Source organism: Nerophis lumbriciformis, linkage group LG37, assembly GCF_033978685.3.
Source record: "Nerophis lumbriciformis linkage group LG37, RoL_Nlum_v2.1, whole genome shotgun sequence".
In the NCBI taxonomy this organism is placed as follows: Eukaryota; Metazoa; Chordata; class Actinopteri; order Syngnathiformes; family Syngnathidae; genus Nerophis; species Nerophis lumbriciformis.
In genome coordinates, this window is record NC_084584.2 from 7,670,780 (window position 1) to 7,685,267 (window position 14,488).

Genomic DNA, 14,488 nt, shown 5'->3' on the forward strand with positions numbered 1-14,488 from the left:
CGACACAATCATTGCTTAAAGGAACACACTCTGATTACCATCATCTATGACACAATCATTGCTTAAAGGAACACACTCTGATTACCATCATCTATCACTATTTGGCTGGTCTGCTTTGTCACCAACTACATTTGTCACAGCCAGTGACATTAATATTTAGAAATCATTCAAACAGTCTTTACAAGGGTGATCCAAAACTACTTTTATTGACTTGAAATATGCCACATTTTGTGTCAAGCAGAGAATGGTCTTACCACCTGAGAAGCATTCTGTGCTGGTCTTTGCTCCGGGGCACGGCCTTCCTCCCTGGCTTTTACCGACTGAAGAATGGCAAAGATGTTTTTGGAGAAGTTCTGCAAGGCATGGGGAAAAGTGTTCATTATTAGGGCCCGCATGGCCCATTGTATAAGGTTATGCAATGGGACATAAGGATCTATTGAATTTGTAAGGTTTTATTATTCTTTATTCTTCCGCCGCCACATTAAACTGTAATTTGACCCACTTAACATGCTTCAAAACTCACCATATTTGACCCACACATCAGGACCTGCGAAAATTGCCTTTTTTTAAAAAAACCGAACCACAAAACTCAAAATTGCGCTCTAGCGCCCCCTAGGAAAAAAAAAACTAGACTGCCTGTAACTCCCACTAGGAAGGTCGGAGAGACATGAAACAAAAACCTCTATGTAGGTCTGACTTAGACCTACATTTCATAATAGTACATTTTCGGGCTAAAATCAACAGGAAGTTGCCAATTCCCCCTTCAAGACAAAAAAGTACTAAAAACAGTAACTTTTGCCTCTTTGAGCTGTAATTTGACCCGCTTAACATGCTTCAAAACTCACCAAATTGAACGCACACATCAGGACTGTCAAAAATTGCGATCTTATAAAAAAAAACCTAACCCCAAATCTCAAAATTGCGCTCTAAACACAGAAAAAACTGCTCCTCGGAAGAAAAAAATGACAAAACTGCCTGTAACTCCCACTGGAAAGGTCGGAGAGACATGAAACAAAAACCTCTATGTAGGTCTAACTTAGACCTACATTTCATAAATTGACAACCCCCAGCAAAAATCAACAGGAAGTTTGCTATTCCCCCTTCAAAACAATATTTTTGTAAAAACCGGTCACCTTTCTTCAAACATTATCTCCTCTGAGCGCGTTTGTTGTTTCGGCTTCAAACTAACACAGGAGAGAGATTGAACCTTTCTGATTAAAAGTTGGCGAAAGAGTTTTGATACCTGCTCCGGTTTTTATTTTATGACCCTTCAAAGAACCTCTGCGCTGATGCTGCTGTTTTTTCAAGATGGCTGCTTAAAAGCAGGCAGCACCAGCGTGCCCACACAATGCAGACAAGGTAGGTACACTAGACAAAAGTATTGGGACAATTCGGACTAAAAGTAGACAAAAGTATTGGTACACTTCGGACTACCACTAGACAAATGTATTGGGACACTTAGGACTAAAACTGGACAAAAGTATTGGGACACTTACACTGGCCAAAAGTATTGGGACACTTAGGACTACAACTTGACAAAAGTATTGGGACATTTAGGACTAAAACTGGACAAAAGTATTGGGACACTTAGGACTAGCACCTGCCAAATACGCGGGCCCGACCAACGCTGCTTGCAGCTTTAATTTTTAAATGTTCCTTATGATTTGGTCAGCAGCTCAATAAAAACCCTGCATCATGTCAACCAGGGATGTCCAAAGTCCAGCCCACCATTCTAAAGACAAAGTCTACATCAAAGTTTTGATTACACACACACAAAAATTAGGCTGGCCCAAATACCCCTAAAAATGGGTGCCGTGAGATACAGTCTGGTGTGCCGTGGGAGATGATGTCATTTCACCTATTTGGGTTAAAAATATTTTTTGCAAAGCAGTAATTATAGTCTGTAAATAATGTGTTGTTGTTGAGTGTCGGTGCTGTCTAGAGCTCGGCAGAGTAACCGTGTAATACTCTTCCATATCAGTAGGTGGCAGCCGGTAGCTAATTGCTTTGTAGATGTTGGAAACAGCGGGAGGCAGTGTGCAGGTAAAATTGCTTTAACCAAAAACAAAAGGTGAGTGCCTCTAAGAAAAAGCATTGAAGCTTAGGGAAGGCTATGCAGAACGAAAGTAAAACTGAACTGGCTACAAAGTAAACAAAAACAGAATGCTGGACGACAGCAAAGACTTACTGTGGAGCAAAGATTATGTACATCCGGACATGACATGACAATCAACAATGTCCCCACAAAGAAGGATAGCAACAACTTAAATATTCTTGATTGCTAAAACAAAGTAGAAATATCGCTCAAAGGAAGACATGAAACTGCTACAGGAAAATACCAAAAAAAGAGAAAAAACCACCAAAATAGGAGCGCAAGACAAGAAGTAAAACACTACACACGGAAACAGCAAAAAAGTCCAAATAAGTCAGGGTGTGATGTGACAGGTGGTGACAGTACACCTACTTTGCTTTAAAGTCATATCCAACAATTGCGACAACAAATTTTTACTGTCAACTGAGTTTCGTTTTTTAATTATTTCTGCCGGTGGTGTGCCTCCGAATTTTTGTCAACGCACAAAATGTGCCTCGGCTCGAAAAAGGTTGAAAAACACTGGTGTAAAGAATATGACAAGCTATTCACTGAACATAACCCAAACAGGCTGGATGAAAGCACTTCAACTAGGGTCATACTTGCCAACCTTGAGACCTCCGATTTCGGGAGGTGGGGGGCGTAGTCGGGGGTGGGCCGGGGGGCGTGGTTGGGGGCCTGGTTAAGATATATATATATATATATATATATATATATATATATATATATAAGAAATACTAGACTTTCAGTGAATTCTAGCTATATATATATATATATATATATATATATATATATATATTATTACATATACATATATGTATATATATAAATAAATAAAAGAAATACTTGAATTTCAGTGTTCATTTTTTTACACATATACACACACATAACACTCATCTACTCATTGTTGAGTTAAGGGTTGAATTGTCCATCCTTGTTCTATTCTCTGTCACTATTTCAGAACACACACATTATACAAATATACATTATAAAATCAATAAGAAAACGGGAGCTCTAATTTGGGAGTCTGAATTAGGATCAGAAGTTCCTATATAAACATTGCGCACTCACGTCGCCTTTTTGTATTGATTACTGCAGCTGTGCACTGGATTCATTCACAAATACAAACTACAACTCACAAACACTTTAGAGTTAGGCTCCACCATCAGAATGTGTACTTAAACTTATAAAGATCACATGGATATTATTCACTGAGTTGATTCACCAAAACTAACCTGTTATACAGGAGGAAAAAGCACACAGGACGTTTCAATTGTTCACAGACTGGTCGCGCTCATCAGAATGACAAGACACTTCCGGTCTGCAGGTGATAGCATTCAATTGGGAAGAAACGCCCTACTGACCAATGTGAATACTGATAAATGTGTAATGACAGCTCCAAAAACGAATTCAAACCACAAAATAAAATAAATCAATCAACACAAAAATGTGACACATTATGGGTGGGCCACATATGCATGTACAATAGACGGCAGTATTGTCCTGTTTAAAAGTGTCACAACATTGCTGTTTACGGCAGACCAACTGCTTTACGGTAGACGAAAACTTGACTGCTGTTGTTGTATGTTGTTACCGCGCTGGGAGGACGTTAATGAAACTGCCTAACAATAAACCCACATAAGAAACCAAGAACTCGCCCTCGATCATTAGCTGTTTATATTGTGGGAAAGCGGACAAGTGAACAGGCTGTCAACACGTCACTCAGGTCCGCATGGAGCTGGAGGGGGCGTGGCCTCCAGCTCCGCCTGAATTTCGGGAGATTTTCGGGAGAAAATTTGTCCCGGGAGGTTTTCGGGAGAGGCGCTGAATTTCGGGAGTCTCCCGGAAAATCCGGGAGGGTTGGCAAGTATGACTAGGGTTAATTATGTGTGCAGTACTCCCACCACCCCACAGGGGGTAACAGGGAGTCACAATGAAGCAGCAATGACTTCTCCTTCAACTCTGAAAAAAATCTGAATGACACTTTAGCAAGTATGAATGGTCAAGTCCTAGTTTCCTGTGGGGCCTTTCAAGTGAAGGACTGTGTTGTAGACATGCGCCATCACCCAACGTCTGCATAAATAGATTGACTTTGTTTTGTCTTGAAATTGCTGACTTGGTGATGTCTTGAGAGTGCTGAAGCCCTTAAAAGGTTTCCGTAGGCAGAATAATAACATTATCAATAAAGAGTAATTATAAGAAACATTTAAATATATATATAAATGTATCAAGTGTGTCAGAAGATTAAAGTATATATTGATTAACCTACATTATCTGTTATGTACAACATGTATTTTTCTGTATCTGGGTCTGTCTGGTAAAAGTTGATTGATGAGCACAATTGCTACAAAGTGTAAAGTAGCACAACACTGCCATCTACAGGCATATTAGGGTATAACTACAGTACTGAGGGATTTTTACTTTACAGTTAGTCTAGTTATGTCATTAAGCTTGCCGTCATGATTTATTTCAAATACCTCTTGAACCCTAGCAATCTGGGATATTTCTATTTGAGTTGAAACACCTTGAGTAGAGGCGCTTGCACAAAAGCCCAGCTATTAAACAGCATATTGTCATTCTTACAATGCAATATGCTATAACATGCATCAATAGTCATTATGAGTGCATGGCCACACTTCACAAGACAATATGTGTAAATAATGGAAGTGTCAGTCTGTAGTATTATTATTATTATTATTATTGCTGGCTTGCAACCGTGTGACTGTTTATTCCCCTTGAGCATTTTAAATGTTTATTGCAGAGTATACCATCATCAAAAAATAGCTGAATGAAATGGAGTGGCTCTAATTTAAATTCAGATTGAGATATTTTTAAGCATGTGTCAATTAACAACAATGATGAGGACTACAGAAATATGTATTTCTACCAGTGACGTGCAGTTATATGTCACAGGACAATTCCAAACGGCTCGTTTAGAAGAAGTATGAAGGAAAGTAAGATTGTTTTAGAAATATCACCACCATTTTCAGGACTTATGGGTCTCCAGAATACAGGTACAATCAGGTAAGAAGACTAACTGGACTAACCTTTCCAGTGCTCTGGAGAATGGTTGTCCTGGTCCTCCATACTCTCTCCCTGCTGACAATGTCTCTGGTCACGTCCACTTCAGCATCCACAAAGCTTCTCTGTTTCACAGTTATGTCATCATCCAAGTCGGTTTTGATGGTGGAGCGTTTCTTGGCCATAATCTTGGCTTTGATGGCAGCGATCTTCTCCACGGACATGGCCTCAGACAGAGATCTGCAGGAGCAGGAAGCAGACAGTTGGCATTGCTGATAGAACCTATTTGGGTCCCTGGAGTGTCTGCCCAACCATCAAGCAGAACATTACCTCATTTTTAAGTCAGTCTACGGCGAAAAACATGCTGTTCAGATTTCGGTCTTAGTCTTAACCACTCTCTCAAACAAGGGCTTCTCACTCATGACTTGGAATCTGCACAAAATTCTTCATTGTTTTCATACGTTCAAACCAAGGGTTTACTCAGACCGTCACATAGAATAATGGCGCGTTCCATTTACCTCAGAAGTCCGAGCACAAAATGACGTCACAGCCGAGTTGTAAGTGTTCCAGATACGAGGTCGGAACTTAAGATGGCCAAAGCTATTCTTGGGCTCGCCTTGTCTGAATATATTGGAGAAGATGCACTCTTTCTGGATGAAGAGGAAACCCATGCTATTGCTGGCCATGACAAAAATACGGTGTTTACACGACAGTACCACCACAAACTAATCAGAAGTGCTAATAACGGATATTATAGAAGCTTATTGTTAACATTCAGAGCAGCCATCTTTGAAGCCAACTTATGGGTCGAGGAGCATTCCAGTGGAAATTGCCGAGTAGCAACACTTTAATTCCCACTTCCCAGTACAAATGGAACACACCTTTACATCACCTCCCAGCCACAGGAGAGGAATAAGGATTTTAATTACAATTATTCATCATTATTTTTGGGGCTCCAGACTAGGGAGACTCGGACTGCACCTATTTCTCGTTTTCTTGAATCGATTAATCTATCAATTATGTTTTCGATGAATCTGTAGTAGGGCCAGTATGATCAGTGTCAGAGCTTGGTTCGCATTGCCGGCAGTAAGTCGGACACGTTTCCGGTGAGGGTTGGACTCCGCCAAGGCTGCCCTTTGTCACCCATTCTGTTCATATCTTTTATGGACAGAATTTCTAGGCACAGTCAAGGCGTTGAGGGGATCCGGTTTGATGGCTGCAGGATTAGGTCTCTGCTTTTTGCAGATGATGTGGTCCTGATGGCTTCATCTGGCCAGGATCTTCAGCTCTCACTGGATCGGTTCGCAGCTGAGTGTGAAGCGACTGGGATGAGAATCAGCACCTCCAAGTCCGAGTCCATGGTTCTCGCCCGGAAAAGGGTGGAGTGCCATCTCCGGGTTGGGGAGGAGATCTTGCCCCAAGTGGAGGAGTTCAAGTACCTCGGAGTCTTGTTCACGAGTGAGGGAAGAGTGGATCGTGAGATCGACAGGCGGATCGCTGCGGCGTCTTCAGTAATGCGGACGCTGTATCGATCCGTTGTGGTGAAGAAGGAGCTGAGCCGGAAGGCAAAGCTCTCAATTTACCGGTCGATCTACGTTCCCATCCTCACCTATGGTCATGAGCTTTGGGTTATGACCGAAAGGACAAGATCACGGGTACAAGCGGCCGAAATGAGTTTCCTCCGCCGGGTGGCGGGGCTCTCCCTTAGAGATAGGGTGAGAAGCTCTGTCATCCGGGGGGAGCTCAAAGTAAAGCCGCTGCTCCTCCACATCGAGAGGAGCCAGATGAGGTGGTTCGGGCATCTGGTCAGGATGCCACCCGAGCGCCTCCCTAGGGAGGTGTTTAGGGCACGTCCGACTGGTAGGAGGCCACGAGGAAGACCCAGGACACGTTGGGAAGACTATGTCTCCCGGCTGGCCTGGGAACGCCTCGGGATCCCCCGGGAGGAGCTGGACGAAGTGGCTGGGGAGAGGGAAGTCTGGGCTTCCCTGCTTAGGCTGCTGCCCCCGCGACCCGACCTCGGATAAGCGGAAGAAGATGGATGGATGGGTAGTAGGGCTGGACGATGTACAGGTATTACAGCTACTAGGTACATATTTGAGACAATACCGCCACGCCGGTTGTTACGGCCGTTTGCTCTTCTCTGCGCCGCACAGTGCATTTTCTTGGCTTCAACCTGGCGTGTTTAAAATATACACATCACAAACAATCTTCCAGACAAAACACTTCAAGGTGGTTGACAATTGTGAGGAAAAAACTGGTGCGGTTTCAGAAACACCAGAAAGAACACAATGAACTTAGACTTCATCTCAGTGTACCGTATTTTCCGCACTATAAGGCGCACCTAAAAACCACAATTTTTCTCAAAAGCTGACAGTGCGCCTTATAACCCGGTGCGCTTTATTACGATTCATTTTCATAAAGTTTCGGTCTCGCAACTTCGGTAAACAGCCGCCATCTTTTTTCCCGGTAGAACAGGAAGCGCTTCTTCTTCTACGCAAGCAACCGCCAAGGAAAGCACCCGCCCCCATAGAACAGGAAGCGCTTCACCCGCCCCCGGAAGAAGAAGAAAAAACGCGCGGATATCACCGTACGTTTCATTTCCTGTTTACATCTGTAAAGACCACAAAATGGCTCCTACTAAGCGATCCGGTTCATAAAAAGACGCAATCTCTCCATCCGCACACGGATTACTACCGTATTTCACAGCTGATATTCCTGTGAACCGCACTGTGGAACGGGAGCACGTACGGTGAATATTCGCACCACAGGGAATGAGAAGTCATCCTTCACTGTGGTTCTAGCTTGCCATGCTAACTTCCACCCAGGGTGATATTCAAAAGGAAGACCTTGCCAAAAGAGACCTTTCCAGCCGGCGTCATCATAAAAGCTAACTCGAAGGGATGGATGGATGAAGAAAAGATGAGCGAGTGGTTAAGGGAAGTTTACGCGAAGAGGCCGGGTGGCTTTTTTCACACAGCTCCGAAGGCGAACACACCTTCACTAAGACGGGCAGATAGCGCCGGTCGACATACGCCAACATCTGCCAGTGGATCGTAAATGCCTGGGCAGATAGTTTCGGTCACAACTGTGGTCCGAGCTTTCCGGAAGGCAGGATTCACAGAACTGCTGCACAACAACAGCGACACTGAATCCGATGACTTCGACGAGGCGGAGCCGGCCATTTTTGGATCCCACGCTTGCGCAACTTTTCAATTCGGACACCGAAGACGAAGAATTCGAAGGATTTACGAATGAAGAATAACTTCAGAAGGTGAGCGCTATGTTTATTTTGTGTGTTGTGACATTAACGTTCGAGCAACATTATGTTGCTATTTATTGCTCTACACCATTTTGAATTTTACTATGTTTGTGATTGCACATTTGCGTACATTTTGGGACAGAGTTGTTAGAACGCTGGTTTTCAATATATTATTAAAGTTTGACTGAACTATCTGACTGTTTTTTTGACATTCACTTTAGCGCAGCGTTTTTTTGACATTCACTTTAGCGCAGCGTAGGCGCGGCTTATAGTCCGGGGCGGCTTATTGGTGGACAAAATTATGAAATATGTAATTCATAGAAGGTGCGGCTAATAAGCCGGTGCGCCTTATAGTGCGGAAAATACGGTATCTACAAAGCAACTCAACTTTAAGTCACAGCCCATCTATGATAAAGCAGAAATAACAACTCTTCTATGTATCAACTATCTCAGTTGTCATTTCCACTAAGTCAACAAACTGAGGCAGAAACTATTCAAGAGCACTCTTGGCATCACTGTGTATTGATCGGCAAATACAAGCTGTGCAATGTGTGAACAATAACAAGGTCAAAGACTGACACTATTCCAGTAAATCACAAAAGACAATCATTGATCAATGTGCAGGGTCTCTTGCAGTATTTGAAGTCCAGGGAGAGGAGTCACATCCCTCCTTTAGTGTACTCTTCCATAGTATACTTGCTTAAAAAAAACATTAATTTGAATGACTATTGCGACATCCAGTGGACACACTGAGAACTGCAGTTTCTTTCATTTAAAAATGCAGCTCATTTTTACACTTTGCAAACTGCAGGCATGCGATTTCAACTTCATGGAAAAGAGTGAAAATAAGCCGGGGGTCTGGGGCCAAGCTTCCATTTTTAACTTCATCATTTCTAATGGAAAACCCTAGTTTTAATCACTGGATTACCAAAAACCGTAGTTGTTGGCGGGTACGATGGATGGAAAAATCCCAAACCTGAAACTCGTCTCGCGGGCTGCATTCAACCTGTTTGTGGGCCTGATCCCACCCGCAGGCCACATGTTTGACATCCCTGACCTAATAGCTAGCTAACAAGGATACAATTCTATATACATTGACTCTATTAGAGTGCTAAAACTAATCAATAGTCAATATAGCAGTGTGCTGCTTTTAAACATTACAAAATGATCATTTGTTTTTGGCACTTTGCCTTTTCCTTTCTTTTAAATGGACATTTAATAGTCATGCAACAGCTGAGTGAGCAGCACAGTTACAGTATAAATACATATTCATCAATGAGTGAGTCATGCATAGTTACAGTCTAAATACATATTCATCAATGAGTGAGTCATGCATAGTTACAGTCTAAATACATATTCATCAATGAGTGAGTCATGCATAGTTACAGTATAAATACATATTTATCAATGAATGACTCATCTTTGGTGCTTAAAATAACTTCAGCCGTATTTCAGAGTGATAAAAAGTAGTAAATATGTTTATAATTGGAATAGTCAACTAAGGGTTGACTATGTAAATAGTGGTTAGTTGCAGTCCTACTCAACTTAGACAACCTTCAGCAGCTAACTGCAGGTTTTGTTTAAGATGACAGATATACTGGAGTGGAAATATCAGTTCTGCTCCGTATCGCCCAGCCAAGATTGGAACAATGAATTACCCCCAAAAACATTTGTTTCTATTGTCGGAGGCAGATATTTACACATATCCGAATTTAAGTGTTACTTCTTTTTTTTCATAATCATATTACAAAACAGCTAGTGTTTTTCTTCTAATTGTGGTCTTTTGGTTGTCTGCAAAAACTGTGTGCTTAACCTTGAATCTTCTGATGTAAGAAAGAGAGATACTCCTTTCTCTTATCTTTTCTTATTCCCAGGTGCGGAGGATAATGGGCATGTGTTTTGGCTGAAGGGACATGTCTGCGAGGGGGGGAGAGAGAGAGACTTAAGAGGGGAGAGGGTTTTTCGGGGGGAGGGCAGACCATCTTGGCGGCGCGATTGAATGTTCTATGCTGGACTGGTCTCAATGTATATGCAAAGCTTTGCAAATATATTACAAAATACCTATTCTGTCTCTGGTGGTTTTTCTATTCAGCTTTAAGTGTCGTAAAGAGCTTGGGAGCGACTTGTGACTTGAATTCCCTGGGAGGAACAACTGGTCCAAACGCAACACTATGTAGAAACCTTGAATGCACCTTGAAGTTGTCTGACCAGGGACACAAATATTATTACCTAAAAGGGAACTGCTCTTTTTTTGGAATATTTATCATTCACAAGACAAGAACACATATGTGTTTGGTTTTCTACTGCATTCTAAATAGTAAATACCGTATTTTCCGCACTATTAGCCGCACCTAAAAACCACAAATTTACTCAAAAGCTGACAGTGCGGCTTATAACCCGGTGCGCTTTATATATGGATTAATATTAAGATTCATTTTCATAAAGTTTCGGTCTCGCAACTACGGTAAACAGCCGCCATCTTTTTTCATCCCGTAGAAGAGGAAGTGCTTCTTCTTCTACGCAAGCAACCGCCAAGGTAAGCACCCGCCCCCATAGAACAGGAAGCGCTTCTTCTTCTACTGTAAGCAACCACCCGCCCGCGTAGAAGAAGAAGAAGCGCGCGGATATTACGTTTCATTTCCTTTGTGTGTTTACATCTGTAAAGACCACAAAATGGCTCCTACTAAGCGACAGGTTTCCGGTTCATGAAAAGACGCAATCTCTCCATCCGCACACGGACTACTATTTCACAGCAACTGCCTAAAGACTTTCAAGAAAAGCTGGCTACTTTCCGTGCATATTGTAAAAACAAGATAGCTGAAAAAAAGATCCGGCCAGAGAACATTATCAACATGGACGAGGTTCCACTGACTTTTGATATTCCTGTGAACCGCACTGTGGATACAACGGGAGCACGAACGGTGAATATTCGCACCACAGGGAATGAGAAGTCATCCTTCACTGTGGTTCTAGCTTGCCATGCTAATGGCCAGAAACTTCCACCCACGGTGATATTCAAAAGGAAGACCTTGCCAAAAGAGACCTTTCCAGCCGGCGTCATCATAAAAGCTAACTCGAAGGGATGGATGGATGAAGAAAAGATGAGCGAGTGGTTAAGGTAAGTTTACGCGAAGAGGCCGGGTGGCTTTTTTCACGCAGCTCCGTCCATGTTGATATACGACTCCATGCGCGCCCACATCACGCTGGTTTTTAATATATTATTAAAGTTTGACTGACCTATCTGACTGTTTTTTAGCGCAGTTAGATGCGGCTTATAACACGGGGCGGCTTATAGGTGGACAAAGTTTTGAAATATGCCGTTCATTGAAGGCACGGCTTATAACCCAGGGCGGCTTATGGTGCGGAAAATACGGTACATGTTATCAAAAGTCAGTTCACATGAGTGAAATAAAACCTCGGGAGGTAGTAAAACGTTGATCTCAACTGCTCACACTGCTGAAGAATGACAAGTGGCCTCCCCAATGACTGCTGGGGGGGTCGCGTAGTATCTAGTAGTTTTATCTTAAAACTTGCTTTTAAGATAAAAATATAGCAGTCAAACAAACAGCCTGGCGTCCAACCAACCAAATGTGAACCTTGTTATACTAAAGGGTGTTGGTGTGGAGGAAAATGTTGCTAAATACTTGACTGACAACATTAAAGGGGAACATTATCACAATTTCAGAAGGGTTAAAACCATTAAAAATCAGTTCCCAGTGGCTTATTTTATTTTTCGAAGTTTTTTTCAAAATTTTACCCATCACGCAATATCCCTAAAAAAAAGCTTCAAAGTGCCTGATTTTAACCACCCGTCCATTTTCCTGTGACGTCACATAGTGATGCCGATACAAACAAACATGGCGCATAGAACAGCACGTTTATAGCAACATTAGCTCGGCTTAAGCGATTCAACAGATTACGCATGTATTGAAACGGATGGTTGTAGTGTGGAGGCAGGTAGCGAAAACCAAATTGAAGAAGAAACTGAAGCTATTGAGCCATATCGGTTTGAGCCGTATGCAAGCGAAACCGACGAAAACGACACGGGAGAAAGCGAGGACGAATTCGTCGATCGCCTTCTAACCAACGATTGGTATGTGTTTGTTTGGCATTAAAGGAAACTAACAACTATGAACTAGGTTTACAGCATATGAAATACATTTGGCAACAACATGCACTTTGAGAGTGCAGACATCCCAATTTTCATCAACTGATATATTCTGTAGACATACCCTTGTTGGAATAATTGTTTGTAAGTTATCACAAAAGAAACGTTGTATTATGAATGCTGTCTTTCGAGGCCTAACAAGAGGAAGAAGGCTTGTAAAACTCCACTGTGATTTCAACACGGACAGATGGCAGGATCTGCTCAACTTCCAGAGGAACTCTCTTTGAAGTGTTAAACGAACTCTCTTTGAAATATTTCACAAACTCTCTTCCAACTATTTGGTAACCGAGGTCAACGCTATTTACGACCCGCTGCCCTCTTGAAGTCCCTGTGGTCAGGAGACGGGAGGGGTTATCCATTGTCCTCCAACACCTGCCCCAGCTGGATCCAGGAAGAGCCCAAGCCCGACAAATCCTCTTCTTGGACTTCAATGAGACCGAAAACAATGACTGTTTTACATACTTCCCATTCCTGTTGTGACATGTGTTGGTGCGTGAACATTGAACATCTGAATAAATGAGGAGACGAAAACCTTCTTCGTCAGAGCGTGGTGCAGGACTGTACAGAGAGTGCAGTGGCCATGTCTCTCCTCAATATTGAGTCCAAATTGAATTCTGTCTCTGTTTGATTCCTTGCCTTTTGTCTTGTTTAATAGATGTCCTCAGTGTTTGAACGTGACAACCCTCATCCGCGTTCTTTTCCTGAAAGCTGATCTGTCCAGTTTTGGAGTTGATGTCAGCAGGCCAGGGAAGCTAGGGTCGATATTCTTCTCTTGATCATCTTTGGTGGCATAAGGGACGGTGTGAGCCAAGACATCCAGGGGGTTTAGCTCGCTCGTCTGCGGGAACAAACTGCCGCCATTGCTTGCCGTGCTAGCGAGGTCCTTTGTCCCTGAATTGCTCACACACTCCGGCAGATTCAATGGGGGTCTGGCGGCAGATTTCTTTGACTTTATGGTTGGAAATGCATCTGCTTTGAGTGTCGCAGGATATCCACACATTCTTGCCATCTCTGTCGTAGCATAGCTTTCGTCGGTAAAGTGTGCGGAACAAACGTCCAATTTCTTGCCACTTTGGCATCTTTGGGCCACTGGTGCAACTTGAATCCGTCCCTGTTGGTGTTGTTACACCCTCCGACAACACACCGACGAGGCATGATGTCTCCAAGGTACGGAAAACAGTCGAAAAAACGGAAAATAACAGCTGATTTGACTCGGTGTTTGAGAAAATGGCGGATTGCTTCCCGATGCTCTGAAAGCAAATAATAGAAAGGCGTTTAATTCGCCATAATTCACCCATTTAGAGTTCGGAAATCGGTTAAAAAAATATATGGTCTTTTTTTCTGCAACATCAAGGTATATATTGACGCTTACATAGGTCTGGTGATAATGTTCCCCTTTAAAGAACTAAGATGTTTCTGCGTAGACAAGACCTAAGTCTGCTATGGTGCTTGGGTGTGGGGGTACCTGATCTGGTCCGTCTGCACAATGCCCTCCTTGTGGCCCTCCAGACGAGCAGCCAGACGCTCTTTGTCCAGACGCACTCGCTCCTCATCCTGAAGTTACAACACAACATTTCCATTGAAATGACATCATTGTCCCACTGAGAGACTCAGCAACTGTGCTATAGACGCCTTCATGGCCACAATGACAATAAACCACACGTTCTCATTACTACCACCTGGCTCTACAACATTACAATAGTAAGTCTAAATATTCATCAAAACAAGGCAGAGGTTTTATTCAAGTATGTTTAGATTTGTGTCCACTGTAACATTACACTAGGGTTGTACGGTATAGTATCGCGGTACTAATGAACCAAAAACTGTACTATACTCTGTTTGAAAAGTACCGTTTCCCCATTTTTTATTTCTTCAACGCACACACACAGAGTACTTACAAGCAGACACAGTGTGTAGACAGAAAAAGGAGAATGGACGCATTTTGGTG

General features: G+C 42.7%; 1 protein-coding gene across 2 annotated transcripts in view; it reads right to left on the reverse strand.

The window, feature by feature from the left end:
* cdc73 (cell division cycle 73, Paf1/RNA polymerase II complex component, homolog (S. cerevisiae)) overlaps positions 1-14,488 on the reverse strand; it is a 52,570-nt gene that overhangs the window by 23,890 nt on the left and 14,192 nt on the right. Inside the window, exons 6-8 of one of the 2 annotated variants that reach the window (XM_061931455.2) lie at positions 14,006-14,094; positions 5,137-5,350; positions 258-353 (exon numbers count right to left, since the gene is read on the reverse strand). In XM_061931455.2, coding sequence (XP_061787439.1) covers positions 258-353; positions 5,137-5,350; positions 14,006-14,094 — 399 coding nt within the window. Of the gene's footprint in view, positions 1-254; positions 354-5,136; positions 5,351-14,005; positions 14,095-14,488 lie in introns of both variants that reach the window. The other variant, XM_061931454.2, reaches the window with a different exon arrangement.